This window comes from Eleginops maclovinus, chromosome 2, assembly GCF_036324505.1.
Source record: "Eleginops maclovinus isolate JMC-PN-2008 ecotype Puerto Natales chromosome 2, JC_Emac_rtc_rv5, whole genome shotgun sequence".
Lineage (NCBI taxonomy): Eukaryota > Metazoa > Chordata > Actinopteri > Perciformes > Eleginopidae > Eleginops > Eleginops maclovinus.
Window position 1 is genome coordinate 10,036,436 of NC_086350.1, and position 16,041 is coordinate 10,052,476.

Below are 16,041 nucleotides of genomic sequence, written 5' to 3' on the forward strand. Positions count from 1 at the left end.
TAATATGGGTTGGGTTAACTAAGACAGAAAAATAGGTCAAACGCTGCAGCTCTTCCCAGTGTGCTGTAATCATTAACTAGGTCAAGTGTTCTGTCCCTCAGTTATTGTGTGTGGGTTTTTTAAATTCCACCAAGACAATCATCAAAATAATAATTTGCAAAGATTTTGATAGTGATCTGAAGACTATCCTAGATTAACAATTTACAACATCTATGCCTGCTGTGCCCCTCCTTTATGCTCCCACCTTTGTTTTTATCTCACTGGTATAAACCCGGACAGAGTTCCACAGGCTGAATGCTGGAGTTATTGCACAGATCGCCATGCTTGTCTGGATAGTGATTGCAGTGGGGATTCTTCTCGCCATATTTTTCCGCAATCCGCACATTTTCCAGGATGTCCAATTCGTGAGGAAAAAGTTGAAAGTGAGGAGCCGCATCCTTAAATACATGCAGACCAACTATACCATACTGGATCGCTTTGTAGATGCAGTGAATGCGGATCCACACAAGCCGTTCGTCCTGTTTGAAGAGGAGACCTTCACCTACCGGGACGCGGAGGAGCTCAGTAACAAAGCTGCTCGGGTCTTCCTACAGAGCGGCCTGGTGAAGGAAGGAGACACGGTCGCGCTGTTCCTCAGAAATGAGCCCGTTTTTCTGTGGGTATGGCTGGGTTTGCTGAAGATCGGATGTTTTGCTGCTTTCCTCAACTTCAACATCAGATCCAAATCCCTGTTGCACTGCTTCAACTGCAGCGGGGCCAGGATTCTGGTCGCTGCTGAAGGTAATCCGGTGTAATCACTTGATATGGATGTCATGTTGCTTGATATGCTGATCTATGTTATGTTCCCTAACTTCAGTGTAGGTTTTTTAGGAGACCAGTTTTAAGTTATTATTATTTTTAAAACAATATTTGTAAATGTTACAAACACAGTAATGACATAGCAGATATATGACGTATACAAATAATAATAATTAAAAAAGAAGAAATATCAACAAAAGACCCAAAAAGTGTTCAGACATTTTAATTAATTAATTAAATCTCTCAGATTTTTTTTATTTTTCAGGTGGTGAAAGTGTCCACATTTCACAAAACAAATAAATAATGCCAAAATAGTTGGTATTTTTTACTTGCAATCACTGGTGTACAGCTGCACATTGCCTCAGCTTCAGAGTAGATTTTTTTCTTGTCAGAGTTACAGGATGCTGTGGAGGAGGTCTTGCCCGCTCTGTTGGAGCAGCAGGTCACTGTGTTCATCCTGAGTGACAGATGCAAAACTGCAGATGTGAGGAGCTTCAAAGATAAAATGAGCCAGGCGTCCTCTGAGCCTCTGTCCAAGGATTTAAGGTCAAATGTAACCTTGCGGAGTCCAGCAGCCTACATTTACACATCCGGGACGACAGGTACGTTTCTTCAGGTACAGAAGTACTTAATCCCTAAAATGAGCATTTGTATACCAATAACTCTCCGTGAGATACCTTGACTTCTTGTAAAAACTTGTTGGGAAAAAGACTAGAGGAATTCAAGTTGATTCAGGATGGAAACTTAGTTTTTCTTGCATGTCTTAGGGTGAATAAAAAAATCTATAAACACAGGAAAGTGTTGATGAATTAAACTAATTGAGGTTCAAATGCTCATGTTTGGAAAGTAGAGAGCATCTAAATTATGTTTTTCATATTGTTATTGTGGTTATCATACACAGCCTGCATTTGCTTAACTTCATCAAAACATCTTTGTCCCCAGTGGAATTTTATCAAGTTGTTTTCAAGAATTTAAAGTAACATACAGTGGGGCAAAAAAGTATTGAGTCAGCCACCAATTGTGCAAGTTCTCCCATTTAAAAAGATGAGAGAGGCCTGTAATTTTTATCATAGGTATACCTCAACTATCACATTGTAGGATTTTTAATGAATTCATTGGTAAATTCCTCGGTAAAATAAGTATTTGGTCACCTACAAACAAGCAAGATTTCTGGCTCTCACAGACCTGTAACTTCTTCTTTAAGAGGCTCCTCTGTCCTCCACTCGTTACCTGTATTAATGGCACCTTTTTGAACTCGTTATCAGTATAAAAGACACCTGTCCACAACCTCAAACAGTCATACTCCAAACTCCACTATGGCCAAGACCAAAGAGCTGTCAAAGGAGACCAGAGACTAAATTGTAGACCTGCACCCGGCTGGGAAAACTGAATCTGCAATAGGTAAGCAGCTTGGTGTGAAGAAATCAACTGTGGGAGCAATTATTAGAAAATGGAAGACATACAAGACCACTGCTAATCTCCCTCGATCTGGGGCTCCACGCAAGATCTCACCCCGTGGGGTCAAAATGATCACAAGAACGGTGAGCAAAAATCCCAGAACCACACGGGGGGACCTAGTGAATGACCTGCAGAGAGCTGGGACCAAAGTAACAGAGGCTACCATCAGTAACACACTACGCCGCCAGGGACTTAAATCCTGCAGTTCCAGACGTGTCCCCCTGCTTAAGCCAGTACATGTCCAGGCCCGTCTGAAGTTTGCTAGAGGGCATTTGGATGATCCAGAAGAGGATTGGGAGAATGTCATATGGTCAGATGAAACCAAAATAGAACTTTTTGGTAAAAACTCAACTCGTCGTGTTTGGAGGAGAAAGAATGCAGAGTTGCATCCAAAGAACACCATACCTACTGTGAAGCATGGGGGTGGAAACATCATGCTTTGGGGCTGCTTTTCTGCAAAGGGACCAGGACGACTGATCCGTGTAAAGGAAAGAATGAATGGGGCCATGTATCGTGAGATTTTGAGTAAAAACCTCCTTCCATCAGCAAGGGCACTGAAGGTGAAGCGTGGCTGGGTCTTTCAGCATGACAATGATCCCAAACACACCGCCAGGGCAACGAAGGAGTGGCTTCGTAAGAAGCATTTCAAGGTCCTGGAGTGGCCTAGCCAGTCTCCAGATCTCAACCCCATAGAAAATCTTTGGAGGGAGTTGAAAGTCTGTGTTGCCCAGCGACAGCCCCAAAACACACAAACTTGCACAATTGGTGGCTGACTAAATACTTTTTTGCCCCACTGTATGTAGAGTTGATACAAATGGCTATTGTGTGGGTGAAGGAGGCCTATTTCTTAAAATGTTCAGTATATAACACAACATACCTCTGGCTTTCCTTTCAACAGGTTTCCCTAAAGCAGCAGTGATCTCTCATGCCAAACTGTGGCAAGTAGCCTCCTTTCCGTCTTTAGCAGGAATGAACTCTGATGATGTGATTTATATCAGCCTCCCTCTCTATCACACCAGCGGCTTCCTTGGTTTTGCTTCAGCCATTGAGAGAGGTAAACACATTTGGGTAAATATGAAATTATCTGGTAAGGAAAAGTTTTAACAGCACCAGTAGTTTTGTTAAGGAATACGGTTGGTGTTATATTGCCTTTTTCTCACTGTAAACTCAATTAATTAATTAATTAAGACAAAGTTGTTGATTTTCAATCAGGGGTAGCTCATATAATGAAATATAAAGAATTAAGCCCAGAGGGGTCGACGAGCAGCACAAGGCACCCGTGTCCAACATGGTAAGATGCAAGAGTAGCTAGGTCCAGAGTTTCCCAAAGCTGCCTTGAACTCCAAGTATGCCAACTATTCCCTCTAGCACAAAGTCCGAGAGGAGTTCGAAATAGCCAGCAGCAAACAGGACTTTACCGGGGGACCAGTTTGACGAAGATGTTGGCGATATTCTGGAGGCAGCAAGGGGAGGCCAATTGATAGCTGAAAGCCATGACAGCATGACAATTGTTATTGTCAGCATAAAAATGAAAGAGGAGGTGAAGATAGGCAACATCGGAGACATCATTGTGAAAGGGCCCAAAACGTGCTGTGGTCAACCCCTTCAAATTCAACAAGGAGTTACTGGGACAGAAGCACAGTGGAAAATTGGTCCCCTAACAGCCGCCTCCTTCCTTGAGTCACTAGATGTACGTTTGTACACAGTAACTGGTGACTCTTTCTCTTTTCATAGTTTTAGGGAACATTGGAGTTCTTTGGCACAGAAAAACAAGTCCTTTAAAGCTTGGCTACACATGTGTTTGTGGGTCGATCATGGATATGTAGAGAGGCAAAATATTTAATATTACCAATCTTATCCTATGAAGTCATTATTTATTTTTTGTCTATTACTGTGTTTTTAGATTGTGTTTCATTTTGTTACTGTGTGTAGGTATCACACTGGCTTTGAGGAGACAGTTCTCTGTGTCGCAGTTCTGGGACGACTGCAGGAAGTATGACGTCACTGTCATACAGTACATAGGGGAAACCATGCGTTACTTATGCAACACACATAAGGTATCACAGAACTTACATTGATGATACTTTATTGCTCACCAGATATAATAATATAAAAATATAACAGTTTTAAATGTTTTTTCCTGATAGAAACCTAATGATCGAAGCCACAAAGTGAGACTTGCAGTAGGCAACGGGATCAGAGCCGATGTTTGGAGGGACTTCATCAGCAGGTTTGGAAATGTTCAAATCGGCGAGTTTTATGGAGCGACTGAAGGGAATTTTGGTCTGATAAATTACAGCGGCAAGATCGGGGCTGTTGGCCGAGACTCCTTCTTCCATAGGGTAAACTCCCAGGTTTCACATTATTAGGTAAAAGCTTTTAATCAATGTGAAATGTTCTGGCTTTACGTTCTTCTTCTTTTTGATCTTGCAGAGATACTTTCCGCACGCTGTGATCAAATTTGACGTAGAAACAGAAACACCTCTGAGGGATTCCTCTGGATTATGCATAAAAGCTGCCAAAGGTGCCTTATTGCTGGGGCTGTGGGGAAAGAAGTCACATTTAAAAAATAAAAAAAATATAAAAACATAAGTAACATACCATTTGGGAGCCCCCCCAAAAATAAGAAATACAGGAATAAATAGAAAAATGTCACATATTGTATACCTGAAGTAGATGAGCTAGTAGAGCATAACACTTACGTACTGTATGAGGTCAACACAAAAGTATATGTGTATATATTACAAACACAGATATGTATGTTTATATATACTGTATATATTTCACATTGTGCTATAGTGACTACAGGGTCATGATTATAATTAACTAACTGCAGGCGAGCCTGGACTTCTGGTTTCTGAAATATCATTGACGGCTCCGTTCCCTGGGTATAAGGGAGACCTGCAGCAGTCTGAGAAGAAGAGGCTGCATGACGTCATCAGGAAAGGAGACTTGTACTTCAACACTGGTGACCTGTTGCGCTTTGATGAGGATAACTTCTATTACTTTCAGGATCGAGTCGGAGACACTTTCAGGTGAGTGCGTCTCTGCATTTCAGCCACCTAATGTTTGACGTTCAAAGACCTTGAACACAGCCTTTAATGAGTGTTTGTTTTATACGATAGATGGAAAGGAGAGAACGTGGCTACAACTGAGGTGGCTGACGTCATCACGATGGTTGACTGCATTAAAGAAGCCAGCGTCTATGGAGTGGAAGTGCCAGGTAACTTCACTGTACATCTTCCCTTTGTACTTTTTGTTACAGCAGCAAAGTGATTGAGCAGAAACTTTTTTTTTACTGTCACTTTACTCCTACATTTCCCAAAATGAACCTGATCACATTCATTCCATGCTAACAATTTGTAATGTATGTGAAACTGTAAATATTTAGTTGAAATTACCTCTGCAAAATATGTTTTTTGAGTCAGTAATGTACATGGAAAGTTATTTTTTCTCTCACTACTATTTATTTTATTCCAGGTCATGAGGGGAGAGCAGGAATGGCTGCCATTAATTTAAGTAAAGGACTCAGATTGGACTCGGCAGCTGTTTTCACACATGTAGAAAACTTCCTGCCCGCCTACGCAAGGCCACGATTTCTGAGGATTCAGGTACTTTTACTCCAGTATTTTCTATTCTTTCCAAAATTGTTTTGGTTTATAGCCTTTTATTATTTTCTCCCCTTCATAACTCTTCTTACTGTGATTACAGAGCTCCTTGGATGTTACAGGCACATTCAAGCATATGAAGGTGAAGCTGGTGAAGGAGGGTTTCAACCCAAATCAAATCAGCGACCCGCTCTACTTTCTGGATGTAAAAGAGAAGCGGTACGTCCCACTTACCGTGGACATATTCAACTTGATCACATCAGGCCAGGTCAAAATTTGAAGTTTTTACCTGCCTTCATTGTCACACATCAGCCACCTCCGATTTGAGTTGTTGTTTTGTGAAGAAGTCTTGAGATTGTATCATATTGGCTAACATGTCTACTTCTACTTTTTGAGTTCTACTAAATGACCTAAATCCTCCTGTAAAAAGCCTGTTTGAGCTGAGATCAAATGTTATAGTTTTATTAATTGAGTGAAACTGAGAGCTGGTTATTCCTTATTCAAACAGTGACGTCTCGCTGCGGACCACTCTGGTCAATTGAGGCCATTGTATGTGTAGGAGCTGGACACGCAGCATGTAAACAACACATTTATTCTTGTGTCATTGTTGAATGTTTGCGACTTCCCTCTCCCTCTTTATGGATCCCTTGAGGAAAATGTCTTTATTCTTCTGATTAATATTGTGAATAAAACTGAACTTATTTTCTATAATTAAACTCTGGGCTTTTATTGCAGCAATCAAAAGCACAAAAATGCATCTTATTTCTACTTAAATAGAACAACGTAGTAATGCAGTTGCTTGTTATTTAGTTCCTCAAGCATTTTTTAACTAGGCCTGTGTAAATATTGACAGTAAAGGAACATCTATGTTTTTCCTGCTCTAAAAGAACCTTTGTGCATCACAAGGATCATTTGCCAAATGTTTAGAGAAAAAAACACAACCGTTTGTATTTAAAAGTATGTCAATAGGCCTGTATGGTGATGGTGAGTGACTAATCTTTTTCTAAGTCTCTTTAATGTTTCACATTTCCTTTGAGGACATAGGGATGTAATGTTCACCAAATGTCTACACTTGAAGCTTTAATACCATAATTGCCATAACAAGACCCTCATCACTTGATATTTGTGTGTGTGTGTGTGTGTGTGTGTGTGTGTGTGTGTGTGTGTGTGTGTGTGTGTGTGTGTGTGTGTGTGTGTGTGTGTGTGTGTGTGTGTGTGTGTGTGTGTGTGTGTGTGTGTGTGTGTGTGTGTGTGTGTGTGTGTGTGTGTGTGTGTGTGTGTGTGTGTGTGTGTGTGTGACCTCATAAATCAGCAGACAAATACAGCTCAGTTTAAGCAGAGCACAATCACCCGTTGCTCAGTTTGCCGATGTATGGGTTGCCATTGAGCGTCCATAGATTATGACTTCTGATATGAATATAAATCAGTGGATTTCACTAATTGCAGCTGGAACTAAATGACCTTTCTTTTTAAACAATAATTAATAGAAAATAAACTGCTGTTAACGGGCTAATCTTGGAGATGTCGCATGTGTAAAGCGGCTCGAGGTACACAGCACGTGTCAGAACTTCAGAAATATGGTCTCGCGACACTTTAACAGACCGTATAGATGCAACTCGTGAGACAAACACAGGTTGATGATAGCATGAATTTGAATATAAATGAGCTTAAAATCATTTCAGGGAGAAAAACAACCGGTCGGGCAACTAGAAAACAATCCGGAATGAAGGAGGGGCAGCGGGCAAGAGTTGAGCACCGCCCCCGGTTGAGTCGTTGAACTTTGTCACAAATTTCACATGAATAACACTCATTTCTCTGCCTCTCCGTGACACATGCCTCCTGCTTAGTGCTCTCTGCAAAAATGTACATCTGGTTCACCGTTTTAGCCGGACTGGCTATTATATCACTCTCCTTCATCAGGACACTTTTCCCGTACTTAGGCGATGACTTCGCGTACATCCTGAGGAGCATTAAACTCGGCATCAGGCTAACCAAGTACAAGAAAGGCAAACTTTTTTACAGCGTCTTGGACTGCTTTTTGGATGCAGTGAAAAGGCATCCGAATAAGATCTTTGTACACTTTGAAGGACGGGAATATACGTATGAAGAGGTGGATAAACAGAGCAACAAGGTGGCCCGGGCTCTGCAGGCTGAAGCCCGGTTGAAGGAGGGGGACGCGGTCGCCCTGTTTTTGGCCAACGAGCCCAGTTTCATATGGATTTGGCTCGGTTTGGCCAAACTGGGCTGTCCGGCTGCTTTGCTCAACTTTAACATCAGATCAAAGTCCCTGCTGCACTGTTTCTCCTGCTGCGGGGCCAAAGTGATCATTGCTTCTGAAGGTGAGTCGCAGAAAGATGGTAAAAAAAAAAGAAGTGTAAGGGGCGCAGAAAAGGAGAGTGGGGGTCTTCAGGTTTCCTGCTCCTTTAATCTGTAAGCGTGCACAGAAGTGCAAAGTACAAAGGCCAACAAAAAGGTACTAGTACTTTCAGTGTTTACATTTTGTGCAACTTCCAGTGGTGTCTTTACTCAATACTGTACTCAAATACAGCGTTGAGATGATTGAACTAAGTAAAGTACTTTAATTGTATGCTATTTCATTCTGCTACAGTTCTGATGGAAATATATTTAAGTTTTTAGTTCACAAAGAAACTACTAGGAAAAAAAAGGTTTTACCATGTGATCATTTCACATATTCCTTTTATTTATTGAATTACTGGAAAATGCCATGGGATATCAAGATTTGTGGATAGGCTACATGTGGAGATTTTGGCCTTATTTCCCAGCCCTACTTCATTACTGTATTTCCCTCTGACAGCTTTACTTACCTTGCAGAAACTTATTGTTTGGTCATGCAATTTACATACAGAGCCTTTGATAAGATAATAAGATGATTTTATAAACATAGTCACCTTCAAGATAGTTTTCTTCAGGTATACAACAAACAGCAGACATGGTAGTTCCTTTATTTTGAATTGAGCCAGAGAAACTAACCATTCCTACTCAGGGTTGCAACTTTATTAGAGAAATACAAAATAACATCAGCTGTGATATTTAAAAGTAATATCCTATGATTCATAATAATATACACATACTGCATGCTGGTCCTCCCTGAACCATTTACTGTCGTACACACACACACAGACACACACACACACACACACACACACACACACACACACACACACACACACACACACACACACACACACACACACACACACACACACACACACACACACACACACACACACACACACTTATGTCTGTTTTTATGAAGAGCATAGGAAAGCAAATGTACGTTTCAAATTTCATACCATTACAAACTGGTCCCTCTGGTCTGTAGCGCTATTATTCCTGTCATTTTATTATTGGGATTAGCCTACTCACCGTTTTAAAACAATTACAACTGAAAAAGTTAAGTGTTTAAAACTTGATCGCTACTCTGTTGCTGTTACTTAAACCTAATGAACGGATCTGAGTTGATCTAACTCCAATCCAACCCAAAGACACTTTGATTTTAGAATTGTCATCAACAAAACCGACTACATATGGTTATTGTTAGTAGAGGTTCTAATCAGCCTTTATTATCCTTGTCCTTCAGATTACAGGCTGTCAATTATTAGTTTGTTTGAGTGCACTACATGTGAGAAGTAAAGACAACAGGAACAGGATAGAAACTGAAAGATCTGAAGAGAAGAAGTGTTTTTTTGGATTCCAAGATTTACATCACAATGTTTTGCAATGAAAGTTTCATAAAGTATTATTATATGAAATGCATCATTTGATAATAAGGAGTTATATCACCCAGTCTTAATCTCCTACAGTAGTTTAATCACTTTCCCCCGCACATGGTTTCAGTCATTGCGCTGTATATTCAGTCCTGAATGCTGAGATCATTTGAGGCACTCTGAAAAGTTGTTTCTCCGGTCTCCCACTTTGGAGCTAGAGTTTCCCCCCCAGGAGAAATGCACACATTTAGGCTGAATATCCTGCACCATGTGCTCATGTCCCAGTGGGATGTGAGGTAACACGATCCAAGCCTGCATGTGCTGCATTGCGCAACACAACGCTCTGACATTGTTGTGCAGAACTTGAATGCCCCTCTGTTTGCAGAGCTGCAGGGTGCTGTGGAGGAGGTTTTACCGACGCTGACAGAGCAAGGCATCAGTGTGTTCCTCTTGTCAGAGGCCTGCAGCACTCAGGGAATCAACTCTTTGTCTGACAAGATCTCCCATGCCTCGGATCAGCCCCTTTCCCGGGACCTCCGGGCCAACGTCACCATCAGAAGCACTGCCCTGTACATCTACACATCGGGCACCACAGGTACACCAGGAAACTCCTCTGAAACACCTGTAGCTAAAACGAATGCACTTTTATATCCTGCAATTAATCTTAGAGAGGCCCAATAATGCTTTTTGGGGGTTTTCCCTGTCCTATAATTAGCTAAATAGGCCTTTGCAGGCTATTTACATGCACAAAAACCTATACAACACACTACAGGGAAGGGAAAACCCTAAAAAGCATAATAAAGTGCAATGTTCTTTTAAAATGTATTGCACTATCTGTGCCTGTTTTATTTGAGAACTGAGATAACTATTCTTTGACTTCTGAAGGTTTGCCTAAAGCAGCCGTTGTCACCCATGAGAGGGTTTGGGCCGCCTCTTTCATCCAGGCAGCGTGTGGCATCACATCAGAGGACATCTTCTACATCAACCTGCCGCTCTACCACAGCGCAGGCTTCCTCATCGGGATGGTGGGATCCATCGAGAGAGGTAATATAATCCTCTTAAAACTCAAAAAGCACTCACACATGGGTTTGCCGTTTAAGAAGCCGATGTATAGTTTTATTTATGTATTTGCAGGTATAACTATTGTTCTGAAGAGGAAGTTCTCAGCCTCTCAGTTCTGGGACGACTGCAGGAAGTACAATGTGACCGTGATGCAGTACATTGGGGAAACAATGCGCTACCTCTGCAACACGCCCAGGGTAAAAGTGCTCTCAAACAGCCGGTTAAGGTCTTGTTCTGATGGAAAGAATGAAGCTTTTCATGTCTGTGTTTTAAATCAAATTTTGCTTTTTGCAGAAAGACAATGAGAGGAACCACAGAGTGAAGGTCGCCATCGGTAACGGAGTCCGCACTGATATTTGGACGGAGTTTCTGACCCGCTTCGGGGAGATTAAAGTCAGAGAGTTGTACGCTGCCACCGAGGGAAACATCGGCTTCATCAACTACACGTCCAAGATCGGTGCTGTGGGGCGGGTCAATTTCGTTCACAAGGTAAGTTAAGGAATATGTTTGCAGCCATGTTTTATTCAAGACATCCCAATAACTATGGGAGGAATTGTCCTGAAAAAGTGTAAAGACCCTCTTGCTTTCCAAAGAATTATTCCTCAAACACTGGTGAATTTTCTTTTGCCCATCTCATTTTTTAAGGAATACTTTCCACAAATGTTTTTTGGTTAGGAGCTTTTCCTAAACTCAAATAGAATTTGTTTGAGTGGCTCTTCAGAAAACAATAAACTTTCATGTAGACCCTAAAATCACAGGAAAGTTTCATGCATTTCTTTTTTTAAACAGTTCAATACCTTAATTGTGTTAAACATATAACGTTTCTTTAAGTCTGCTAACAATTAAAAAGAGTGTTGTTTCTGTGTGTCCAGTTTTTCTTCCCGTACACTTTGATCCGGTTTGATACTGAGAAGGAGGAGCCTGTGAGGAACTCAGAGGGTCTTTGCATCGAAGCAGTTGCAGGTGAGACACAATTATACCTGGAAAAACGTATTTTATATTTTATTTGGTTTTGGTTTATTGGTCGAACAAAGCCTGCAACCTTCGAGTCTCAGGGAAAATGTGACTGACATTTTGAATGCATCTTTTTGTCAGGTGAGACGGGGCTCATGGTGGGGAGGATCACTCAGAGGTCTCCCTTCATTGGATACGCTGGCAACAATCAACAGACCGAGAAGAAGAGGCTGCGTGACGTGATGAAAAAAGGCGACCTGTACTTTAACACTGGAGATTTACTCCGGTTTGATGATATGAACTTTGTGTACTTTATGGATCGAGTGGGCGACACTTTCAGGCAAGTAGCGACTCATTTTGTGTTGATGTGTTAGTCTTGAGTCTCTCAAAGGACGGGATGTTTTTATTTTAAGGGTTTCAGGATGGATAAATCAGATCTAGATAGCTCTGTGTGGATATACCCTTCATTTCTTGGGTCGATGCATGGTAGCTGCATATGATTTCAATTCATTTTCTTTTTTGACATTAGTAATACTGGCTGAATTGGAGGGTTACAGTTAAAATATTTCTAACTTTGGACAGCCCCCAGCGACTGTGGCTTTCAATGTGGGTTAGATCCCAGCCAGCAGTCAAGGTGTTGATGTATCCTAGGGCGAGATACTTAACCCCAAGTTTCTCACGATGGCATCGCCAACAGTGTGTGTGAATGTTAGCTTACTTGAGAAAGTGGCACATTGCTCTAGTGAATGAGGTATAAATGGTGCATGATGACTTGTACATGTAAAGCGCTTTGAGGGGTTGTAAAGACAAGGTAAAGTGCTTTACTATTTAACCCCATTTATACATCATAAGCTTTATTTCCATTGTTTCCACACAAATCCAAATATCTTCTTAGTTTTAGTGCCTTTGCGCCAGCCTCAAAATGAACCTGTGTCAGGGGTCAAAAGCCACTGACCTCATATCAATCTCTTTCCCTTGAACGCGATATCTTGGAAACACCCGGAGGGGGTTTCTTCAAATTTGGACTCTTAAGGATAGACAAGGATTGGGGGGGGTCAAAGGTCACTGTGACCTCACAAAAAAGGTTATTGGCAATGACTCAAGAATCCATATGCAAGTTATGACAAATTCATATAACTGCAAATTGCAACTTCACGTTGGAGGAGGCATTCAAGTTCCTCTAAATCTGGTGCTAGTCAGGAACAGTCATTTGAGATAACATGTTGCACAAGTGGGGCATATTTTTTATTCATGATGTTTGTTGCAGATGGAAAGGAGAAAACGTTGCCACATCAGAGGTCGCAGATATTCTCACATTGGTTAACAGTGTTTCGGAGACAAATGTCTACGGTGTTAAAGTTGAAGGTAAAAACACTTAAAGTGAAACCACATATTACAGACCTTGTAGTGTAGATGCCGTTAATTAATTTAAAGAGTCCTCTTCTGCCTTTTTTATATTGCCTGGATGTGTTCTCATTAAATTGTGTGTTAAGGTCACGAGGGGCGGATCGGCATGGCAGCTGTCACTCTGAAAGAAGGAGAAGATTTTGATTGTTTGCACGCCTACAAGCAGGTCGTCAACTACCTCCCTGCGTATGCAAGACCTCGATTCATCAGGATTCAGGTAAACAAAAAGAAGAATTTGCTTTTATGACTTTTTTCATACACCTTCTGCCGTGTGTCAAATCAAACACGATCTACTTCGGAGTTTACGTCTTTTGTTTATTTCTGAACCTTTTTGTTCAGTTCAGGTCACCTTTTAAAACTAAAATATCCGGTTTAGTAAGATTTAAAGACTTACAATCAGTAGCATTTGGGATTGCCTCTCGTCAAGCAAACAAGCACCGTTTTCACTACTTGTTGGAGGTTGCTGTGGCGATACTCTGTAAGGAGGACTACAGGTCTGAAAAAATGCCCTCAAGTTGTTTGCATTTTTTGGTCAAAATAAAATCCTTCATCTGTTTTTATTTACAGATATTTTCTCCCATAAGGGGCTGGAACTGACCATCACTCAAACATCAAACAGTATAAGACAGGGCTCCTAGTAGTGAAGTTACAAAGAGTTTAAAAGTGAGTTGTTGAACATGTAAATGATACTCAAACTTACTTATTTAAAACAGAAAATGTTATGAACCTCCGATTTCACGTCTCAAACCTAACTGACAGCCGTGTTAGAAATTAAAGTCAGGATGTCTGAAGTTACCCAAAACAGATCTTATATCAGTGCCCATTGTTTTCCCAAATGTAAAGTGTGTGCACTTCCCGGCGAGGAGCTGCCTGGGATGTTATAGTTTAACGTGAGACTTCTGTGGCATTGCAAATAGAGTCAGCTGCCTGCATGTGTGAGGTGTGAAATGTGGATCTGTCACTCCTGGCTGTTACCCGATACGCTCATTAACAGCAGTATCTGCGCTGCGTCCCTCGTTGCTCTTTTTGTTATTTGCTTTCAAATATAAGGGGAAACTATTTTTAAAGTCCCCCTTTTTTGTTTTGTAGCCCTGCCTGGAGATGACGGGGACGTTCAAGATGAAGAAAGTGAAGTTGGTGGAGGAGGGATTTAACCCGGCTCACATCGAAGATCCTCTATACTTTTTAGATCTGGCGAAGAAGTCGTACGTTCCCCTGACGGAGGACATCTACAGGGCGATTGGTGCAAGGGAAATCAAACTCTAACCTCATCATCCACTGTTGAACAAGACGTTTGTTTACAAGATGTGACCTTTCACATCTTTCACATTTCTTGTAAACAAGATGTGAAATAGACTTTTTTTTAGCAATGAACTAATCTCAGGGACGGACTGAATATGAAGCGTTACGTCATGTTTCAACAACCTAATTTTACTAATACCTTTTAAAAATTTAATCAAGTTGACCTCAAGAAGATTAAATTAATCTTACACTTACTTTGTGTTTCTTTTTATCTCAATTACCCCTCTAGATAAAATATCTCTACCTCCTGAATATAGACAATTGTGCAAATCACCATTAAATCCTTCTGTTAACCAGGAAGGAGCTTTTTAATGTTAGGTTTTAAATGAAACGTGACAGTTTGTGCGGTTTATTTGATATATTTTGTCTGGCGAGACCTTCATCCACAGTCATGTGAGAGCTGGATTGTAAAGAAATGACAATCACTGGACCAACTCATCTCATACGTCCTGTGTCGCTGTTTGACACAAAACGTACGAAACAGGTGAAAATATGGAGTATCTAGAGACACGTGTTTACTTGAATTATAAGCATATTCTACACTTGGACACTCGTTCATCCAACTGTCCCTATACAGCTCCAGTGGGGAGAGGGACCTTAATAACCTTTCATCTTTGTCAGGTTACGCGTCTTCTCCTGAAAACAGAAGAGGAGCGTCAACCCTTAGGAGTGTCTCTCTCATCATCTCCACAGCTTCCTCTCTGTCACTTTCACTGTCATAGAACCGCAACTAAACCTCATTGGTAGGAAATGTGAAATATCCAGGGCTCTGGTCATCATGGCAGGTTAGGGCCCTAAAGATTTTAAAATGTGATAATTACCTGAAAGTTTCAGCCTTAACCAATGTGTGTTAAAGGATTATATTCTTGTATGTTTTATAAAATTACAACAGATTGACCCCCAAATGTGTAAACATTTTATTTCAAGTACAGTACTTATATAGATATGTTTAATATTGGATAGGGTTGAATATAATTAAGGATTAAGAGAGCTTTATTTTGATTTGACACAGCTTTAGTGCATGTCCACAGTGTGTGTGAATTTATTCCATATTGTTGACAGTATGGGATGTACAGCTACTTGTACTAATTAAACTCTGGTTGTCTTTTTCCCCTGACTCGTTTTTAATGAGTGTAAATAGTAACATTTCATACTATCTTTTCAAAAACAAGCTGGTTTATCAGTGAACCTTTGCACTGATCTTCTGTTCAGTCTTTTATCAGCTCATGAGCACTAACACCGACACTGTCCGACAGTTCTATGATTACCCCCAATGTATTATCAGAGGGTGCGTTTTTGTCTGTTTATTATTCTGCCTCTAAATCTAATCTAGAAGCCTTTGTAATGTGCACTTGCAAGCACATTTAAACACAGTGTTACTTTGACTCTAGAGCGGGTGATTGACCTCCACAACCTGACATAATTTGATACTCAGACTTTGTCACAAGCTTGGTCACGTGACACACATGTTGAAATTGTTAGACTTAATTTATTTTATCTGAAGTTGGACCTTAGGCCCCCCCACTACTCAGTAAATAAAATTGAAGCCAATTTGTCAAGGGCACTCCTGTGATGTGGAAACCTCCAGCTGACATATTCTTAGAAATACTTTTCACCGGTGTAGGAGACCTCTTGAAACTAGTTTTAGAAAACAAAAATATTTCTTTGGGGGAAGATCATTTTAACTTCCTTTTTCATTGAAACACCATTACAGGAATTCCTTT

General features: G+C 40.8%; 2 protein-coding genes across 2 annotated transcripts; both read left to right on the forward strand.

The window, feature by feature from the left end:
* Positions 1-127: 127 nt before the first annotated feature.
* LOC134880147 (long-chain fatty acid transport protein 2-like) lies at positions 128-6,580 on the forward strand. Its single transcript, XM_063906882.1, has 10 exons — positions 128-780; positions 1,191-1,400; positions 3,155-3,310; positions 4,189-4,313; positions 4,404-4,598; positions 4,690-4,780; positions 5,093-5,291; positions 5,382-5,479; positions 5,737-5,867; positions 5,968-6,580. The coding sequence occupies exons 1-10, from the start codon at positions 321-323 to the stop codon at positions 6,142-6,144; spliced, it is 1,842 nt and encodes a 613-aa protein (XP_063762952.1). The 5' UTR covers positions 128-320; the 3' UTR covers positions 6,145-6,580.
* A 955-nt stretch (positions 6,581-7,535) lies between these two features.
* On the forward strand, positions 7,536-15,427 carry zgc:101540 (hsFATP2a_ACSVL_like domain-containing protein). Its single transcript, XM_063901331.1, has 10 exons — positions 7,536-8,203; positions 9,978-10,187; positions 10,478-10,636; positions 10,727-10,851; positions 10,949-11,143; positions 11,527-11,617; positions 11,750-11,948; positions 12,876-12,973; positions 13,102-13,232; positions 14,105-15,427. Exons 1-10 carry the CDS (start codon positions 7,726-7,728, stop codon positions 14,279-14,281), a joined length of 1,863 nt encoding a protein of 620 aa, XP_063757401.1. The 5' UTR covers positions 7,536-7,725; the 3' UTR covers positions 14,282-15,427.
* Positions 15,428-16,041: the final 614 nt, after the last annotated feature.